Source organism: Electrophorus electricus, chromosome 11 (assembly GCF_013358815.1).
Source record: "Electrophorus electricus isolate fEleEle1 chromosome 11, fEleEle1.pri, whole genome shotgun sequence".
NCBI classification, from domain to species: domain Eukaryota; kingdom Metazoa; phylum Chordata; class Actinopteri; order Gymnotiformes; family Gymnotidae; genus Electrophorus; species Electrophorus electricus.
In genome coordinates, this window is record NC_049545.1 from 22,990,052 (window position 1) to 22,998,109 (window position 8,058).

General features: G+C 45.9%; 1 protein-coding gene across 1 annotated transcript; it reads right to left on the reverse strand.

Annotated features, from left to right (window-relative positions):
- Window positions 1–1,116: 1,116 nt before the first annotated feature.
- Window positions 1,117–1,560, reverse strand: LOC118242242 (pleckstrin homology-like domain family A member 1). The gene has a single exon (XM_035531882.1). The coding sequence runs from the start codon at window positions 1,558–1,560 to the stop codon at window positions 1,117–1,119; it is 444 nt and encodes a 147-aa protein (XP_035387775.1).
- Window positions 1,561–8,058: the final 6,498 nt, after the last annotated feature.

Here is an 8,058-nt window from a genome sequence, read left to right on the forward strand (position 1 = left end):
CTGTTTCAGCGGGATCCACATCCTAACTTTGATGCACTCCTCAAATTACAGCCAACAGGGCCCTTAATCATTCTAAAGCAGAGAGAGAGAGAGAGAGAGAGAGAGACTGCTACAAGAAAAATTACCGCAACACCTGCCAAATATCCCATTCACGTGTCCCATAGCTCGCCATGTCAGCAAGAAGGCTATTCTTTCCCCGTGTGTGTGTGTGTGTGTGTGTGTGTGTGCGTGTGTGTGTGTGTGTGTGTGTGTGTGTGTGTGTGTGTGTGGCTATTTGCACACTGCTCATAATAGATCATGCTATGATATGATCTGAAAGCCAGTCATTAATGCATCCAGGGATTGACAGCTTGTGAGCTATTGTTTGCCTTGATTGGGACTTTAATTGGTTTCAAATGTTGTGGCTCTGTATCTCTGTTCAGTGCAGATTTTCCTGCAGAGGGACCTGGAGTGGCAATTACAGAGAACATTCTTGATTATTTTCCAATGCCAAGTGACTCAGGCTGGCTGAACTCCATGGAATAAAGAAATTGCTTCGTATACAGTTAAGAGTCCACAAAACTGCGATTCAGTGTGGAGACTAAAAATGTGTCTTATTTTGTTGCCACGAAGAACCTCCTAAAAAGTGTGAATTATCCACGGAACCCTCTCTGGACCGTCAGACTCTGCCAATGAATACAAACACACCACATTTACATAGAGCCAGTGACTTCACTTGTACACCTCCTACTCTTTCACCGAACATATTCGCTGTCATCCTCCTCCTCCACAATAGCATTTAATCATGAGGAATGCTCTCTCTCTCCCTCTTCTCCCACTCTCCCTCTGAGTTTCACCTGTGCTTGCCTGCCAGGTCGGGGTAATTGTCACCTTGCGAGGGTTTGCAGGTGTGCTGGAACCTGCCTGTTTACAGTCTCTGCATAATCTAGCACATCTGCCAAATGAGCTCTCACATCTACAAGAAGCTCGCGCCGCAAAGAGCCTCCCAAAGTTAGGACTCGGGTGGCAACAGGATGGGCTGGGGGGGCACTTAGTGCTGGGGTGGCAGTAAGCATTGGTGTGGCAGTAGGGGCTGTGGCAGTAGGGGCTGTTGTGGCAGTAAGTGCTGGGGTGGCACTAAGGGCTGGGGTGGCAATAAGTCCTGCGGTGGCAGTAAGTCCTGCGGTGGCAGTTGGGGCTGGGGTGGCAATAAGTCCTGGGGTGGCAGTTGGGGCTGGGGTGGCAGTAAGTACTGGGGTGGCAGTAAGTGCTGGGGTGGCAGTAAGGGCTGGGGTGGCAATAAGTCCTGGGGTGGCAGTTGGGGCTGGGGTGGCAGTAAGTCCTGGGGTGGCAGTTGGGGCTGGGGTGGCAGTAAGTCCTGGGGTGGCAGTAAGGGCTGGGGTGGCAGTTGGGGCTGGGGTGGCAGTAAGCACTGGGGTGGCAGTAAGGGCTGGCTTGGCAGTTGGGGCTGGGGTGGCAGTAAGCAATGGGGTGGCAGTAAGGGCTGGGGTGGCAGTTGGGACTGTTGTGGCAGTAAGCACTGGGGTGGCAGCTGTTCATGCTGCCATCAGTGGGACACATGGTTAGGTAACTGTAGAGCCCTACATACGTTTCAACAGTCTCAGTCATTCATCCTCTGTCTCCTCCTCACTGTTATAAAAAAGATCTGCTTTATTTTCCTCATTCAGGCCACCTCTTTCTTTCTGCCCCCACACCCCTCCGCCCCCGACTAATGAAAGCATTCTGCTCTCTACCTCTCTTTTGTTACCACTCCAACTCTTAAACTGTCACGCTCTCATTCTCCCCTCCCGGCTCGCTCTGGCTCCCGGCCTGTTTTGCAGGCAGTTCTCATTTGTTTGAGGGTGATTAGGGGCTTCCTTGGCAGGCTTTTAACTGGCACTCTTGTGAGAAATTCAGTTCAAGTCCCTTAAGGCAAATTTACAAACATGCTTGTAATGCAGACGAATGCATTTCTCCTGATGGCTGGGAGCGCTTTCTGCTATTGTCACCAAACAGAGTTCAGAGGCAACGCCGAGTTTTGGACTCTCTGATGGTACTGACATTCCCAAGCAGTTGGCATGCAGTCAGTTCCAGGACTGAGACCGCGCGGCACAGCCTCCGATCACAGCCCGCCACCAATCACGTGCGCGCTTGCTTTAACTCCAGTACACACACTAACTACACACACCTGTGAATTTCACTTGCGTTGCATAAACCACCTTCACATCAGCTTCACTTTTGGCTTCTCTGCCGTTGGCTAGAGAGCTGGTCTCCCATTATTGAGCGCCCTCCTGGCTCTGGGCTATTTGATAATAAACTTTAATGTTTTATTTTATGTTATTTTATTGTGCTTTCTGTTCACGTCTCGTTCACACACAGAAGTTCAAAACCTAAAGAGAAATGTGTTGCTCTGTTGCTATGGTACAGGTATTCTTACCAACATATTTCAGATTTCAGACTTAAATGTATTATCTGGTATAATGCAGACTTATATGATAGGGGGGGGGGGTTGTTCAGGGGGTCTGATGTACTTTCAAAATTAAAAGTATAGTTTAAAAACTGAAATTGATGAACAAAACTTTAAAAAACAATAAAACAGTGGCATTAATTTTAATTAAAGAAAACATATATTTATTGTTTTGATCATTACTATTATTTATTACTTTCATTCCATGGAGAGAAAAGCACCCATGAGCTGCAGTCATAAATCTTGCTGCATGTCCTGCTATAAATGTGAGTAACATACATTGACTAAAACATTGTTCCTTTTCATTCATGGTTAACTGTGAATTAACAGTGTTTATATATAGTTCCTCTCTGAGATCTGTGTTCTTCTGTGCCTCGTGATTCAAAGCCACAGTGAAGACAGGTGGCTCTACCAGTTTCCCCAGGTTCATTCACACCAGTCTGCCAGGTGAGCGTAGTGGTCCTACCTGTTCCGCCGCGATCATTCACACCGCACTGATGGATCTGCCGCTACCACTACACTCAGTGAATATCTAATCTGAGACTTTAGTTCACTTTTAATGTTGCTGCGCTCTTAGCTCACTGTGTCAAAAACAAATGAATTCTCTTCAAAACGTCTTCTGTACGTGGTCAACCAAGGCTCTGTGAGTGGAGTGCCATGCGAGTGCGCAAGTGCCGTTTCATCAGGCCAATGAAACGGCACAGCAAGACAAACAGGAAACAGGAAGAGAAGGGAGATGGGTTTTAACAGTATCGCCATATACACCTACAGCTTCACACACAATGACCAGCCATGCTAACTGCATCCACAGTGTGTATGTTATTTCTTAAGGCACATTACAGGACCAGTCAAGAGACTTTTGGAATTACTTTATTGTAGTCTGTAATATAGTAGCTAGTCAAAAAAACAAGGGGTAAGGGTTGGTTCAGCCCAGCTCTGTGCAAACAGTAACACAGACCGGGGAGTAGCAGCTCTGTGCTTCATTTTAGGAGTTTAGGGGCCATAGCCTCTTTAGACTCATTCTGCGTTCTGATTGGACATATTTTAATGCAATCAAAATCCACACACGTCCGGTTAATTAAATTTACATAAAATGGAAATTTTATTTTTATGAAACCATGTACATAATACTCAAACCAAAGTAATTAAATATTTAAGTAAGGTGAAATATAACAATCTCTCTCTCTTTAAAGAACTTTTCATATATTGTGATTGTGTGCAAGCATGCATGCAGGTGTGTGTGCATGTGTGTGTGTGTGTGTGTGTGTGTGTGTGTGTGTGCAAGCATGCGTGTGTGTGTGCAAGCATGCATGCAGGTGTGTGTGTGTGTGTGTGTGTGTGTGTGTGTGTGTGTGTGTGTGTCAACATATGTGTGTGTATCTTTGGATGGGTTCTTGGCATATACAGTAGCTCAGTAATTAAAATCCATCAGACCCTCTCTCCAGCTGCAAAGCTCTTTCATTCATCTCCTTGGTAGTCATAACATGCATGTGTGCACAAGCTTAAGGTTTCAATTCAGTCTCCAGGCATCCCCCCCATCTACCCTAACCCCCACCTACCCTTACGGGCATCTACCCTAACCCCCACCCACCCTTACGGGCAGTGGTAGCTCAGTGGTTAAGGTACTTGACTTATAATCTGAAGATGGCTGGATCAAGCCCCACCATGACCAAGTTACCACTGTTGGGCCCCTGAGCAAGACCCTTAACCCTCAATTGCTCAAGTTGTACTCAGTCATAATTGTAAGGCGCTTTGGACAAAAAGTGTCAGCTAACGGTGAAATATAAATGTATCTTAACACCTCCATCTATCCTATCTCTAACCTAACCCTCCATGTCTGTATAGGTGTTACCATGAGAAACTGACTGTCAGTGTGCCTCTCTCTCTGCTACACAATACCACTGTAGAGCAAGATGAGCCCTGGGTGTGTGTTCTTTTATTCTAACACTATATCAGTAACCCTATTCAGAGGCCATTCAATCTTCATTTAATTCATGCATTTATGAATGACGTAGTTAGAAATGAAAGTCATTTTTCATATAGGGCTCCTTAATCAAATGGGTTCAACGTAGCAGTATCCTATCCAGAAGAAGCCTGCGTCAGCAAAGGACACATTCCACATTCTCTAGGCCGCATTCCACACTGAATGTGCTATAGTTAACTGTGCGTGTGCAATGAGTGTGCAATCACAAGACCTTGGCAACCAAGAGACTATTAAAACGTAGTAATCAGCTTTGAGTTCTAGCACCACCACGCACAACGCACAGCCAAAATTCCAGAGAAACACGGAGTCGTTGCGCCAGATACTGACTAATCAGTACAGCTCGGTTCTGAAGGTGTTGCAAAAGTTCACTTTTGAAAATCTGAGCCATCTGTTATGGTTCTTATGTTATGAAAAAGATCACTGCTTAACTCTTTGTGATTTGTTATGCTTGCTAGGTTATTAACACCATGCTCCACCTGAACTACAGGAGGATCTTGTTTATGCTGTTGTCGTGAATAAGTTACGTTTTATACCACGAACAGTCCACTATGCACGTGCTATACGCGAGATGAGAGTTTGGTGCCGTCTAGTCTGTTGTGTCAGCATGTCGGTAGCTGACGGTTGCCACCTTATGCCTACCGCACACCGAGTGGTGAAGGTGAAAGGGTGAAGTAGTTGGAAAAGAAGAGTCATCAGGCCTACGCCTCCATCCGTCATCCTAACCATTTTCACTCAGGCTCACCGCTTTCCTGGGGCCAACACCAACAAAACCTCCGAGCTTTGGGCCCCAGAGACCCCCAGAGATTTATACATTCGCGGTCTTTGCAAAGTACTGACAGAATTAAGCAAGTATTATTCTTATCAATCTCAGCTCTTGACAGATTCCAATAAACTTGTGACCTTTCAATTTGCCAGTGATGCATTGCCCTGGATGTGAGTTATAACCTGTGATCTGGGTCAGAGATAGGCAACCACTCATATTCATTCATCAAGCCTGAATATACTTTCCATCAATCAGTGCAAATGATCTGTGGAATTATTGCAGTCCACCAACGCGTAGGCAGTGTGGGTGGGGGGGGTGGGGGTTACTCGCTGATAAAGTCAATAAAACAGGCAGTTGCGTTCAACACAAAAGCTGTTTGGTTCATGTTTAAGAGCTGTTTAGAAATTGACATTCAGACACCTGCGGGTTGGGAATATTCAAGTATATTTTTTCCTCCGGTAGCGTGCGATCTTTTGTTCTTGGTGTTTACAAACGGAACAAGGCTTCTGATGGGGCTCATTTGCTAGCGACTGCGGCCCATGGTCTGCACGGTTCCATGCAGGCTCGCAGCTGGAGGGCAGTTCTGTGTCATGAAAGGGTGATGGCACCAGACGAGGAGCTTCTGTTCCTCCCACTGGGCAGCTACTTCCACTCGTTTTCACACCGTGTATCTGTCGCGGGGGGGTGTTGCGGGGTGTTTCCATCAACATTTTCTGCCATCACGCTCCTGTCTGTTATGTTTTTGTGAGTCAGAGAAATTGCTTATCTTACCGTATCTTCTGGACATCTTCTGTACCCTGCCTACTTCTCTGCATATGGATGTTATAGAGAGGGAGGGAGTGAGGGAGGGAGAGAGAGAGAGAGAGAGAGAGAGAGAGAGAGAGAGAGAGAGAGAGAGAGAGAGAGAGAGAGAGAGAGAGAAGGAACAAGAAATAAGTATACAGGATAAAGACATGAGCTGAGAAAGTCTGTGCACCAGTGAAACAGAGTCAGACTGTGTGTGTGTGGTTGTGTGTGTGTGTGTGTGTGTGTGTGTGTGTGTGTGTGTGTATCGTAAGTCAGAGAGAAAGAAAGAGCACTTGTTGTGATCATAGATTGGTGGTGACCTATAGTGTTTTCTCCTTATCCCCTCAGTGCTGGACTTCAAGCCCCATTATCATAGTTAGTGCTGGGTTCGCACGGCTCTGAGGAAGACCACAGTACTCTTCGTCATGCACCGTGCAACGTTCCACAGCTATTTAAACTCATTCCACCTGCTCTCGTCACAATCCTCCTCAAGCAACAACAATTGCAGGTTCCGTAACTTCACACTTATCTACACATTACCCAGACAAGCTGAATATGTCAGTCGTGAGGTGTGTGTGGGTGTGTGTAATGTTTTTGAGGATTATTGAAATCAGTGGCATTTTGAACTCTGTATGTATGATGCTGTAGATATGTTTTCTTTCATCTCTTCCTGGTGGTATGCAGTTCTGTCCTGCAAATAACACCCATTAGAGTTAAATTTGAATTGAACTGCTGTTATCAGCCCACAACAGTGAACGCTATCACAGAAACAACAAGCAGAGAGACATGACCTCCCAGGCAGGATGAGGCTTCCGAGCGTGGCTCCTACTCCCCTGGTGCCGGGTGTGGCGTGGCGTATGTGTTGAAGTCGGGCTTTGTTCGTTCATGTTAGTAATCTTGTCTGTCATGTAACATAGCCATGGCCCAGAGACCTCCGCCTGTCTCCTACGCTGGTGTCTCTCTCTCTCTCTCTCTCTCTCTCTCTCTCTCTCTCTCTCTCTCATGGTATGTGTGCGTCTCTCCATACTGGAGTGAAACACAACTGTTCTGACACTCTCTCATGGTTCCTGACAGCCTTTTGTGAATCACATGATTCACACATACCATTTCTGAGACACTGCCATATTAGCTATGCTTTGCCATATAATAAGGCATTTATGAGCGGACAATAAACAGAATAATTACAAATCTGCTGTACTTTATTCACACCTTGTTGGGATTAGTACACTCCAACTAATGTTATTGATGAATAATTGTTGGTCGTAAAGCAGTCATAAATTTGATTGTTTCATAGCCTTATTTTTCTATATTAAATAATTTCTTCTTCAACATGATCATTATGAAGCTTTGTTACATTAATGTAGGTAGAACATTGCATAAGATTACACAACTTTACGTGAGGTCCATGGCACAGACAGTGAGAACATCACCCCACATCTTGGACAACAGCACACTACTGACTGCATCAGTGAGAGAGAGAGAGAGAGAGAGGGGGGAGGGAGGGAGTGAGAGAAAGAGAGGGAGAGGGGGGGGGGAGGGAGGGAGAGAGAGAGGGGGGGGAGGGAGGGAGGGAGAGAGAGAGAGAGAGAGGGAGGGAGGGAGAGAGAAAAAGAGAGAGAGAGAGAGAGAGAGAGAGAGAAAGAGAGAGAGAGGGAGAGGGAGAGGGAGGGAGGGAGAGAGAGAAAGAGAGAGAGAGAGAGAGAGAGAGAGAGAGAGAGAGGGAGAGGGAGGGAGGGAGAGAGAGAAAGAGATTATAAAACCAATTAAAACAGCTAGCGTTAGATACTTTAACAATGTGGAACAAGATGCCAGTTCTTTGTGTTTCCTGGGTTTGAAAATGACAAATTGGCGTGGAGACCATGAGAACTACAGAGAGTGGTTTGGTGTGTTTTCTGGCCTGGGGGCTGAAACATTTCATCTGTCAGTCTGCTAAAAACATTGTAGGGGGTACAAGTGCTCTCTGACTGTTCTCAGCATTAACACAAAGCCAAACCAAATAGTTGGAACACTGGGTCTATAAAAACTAACATTCAGAGACGGCGTGCCATCAGGCCTTAAATTGGGAGTATCACTATGTAT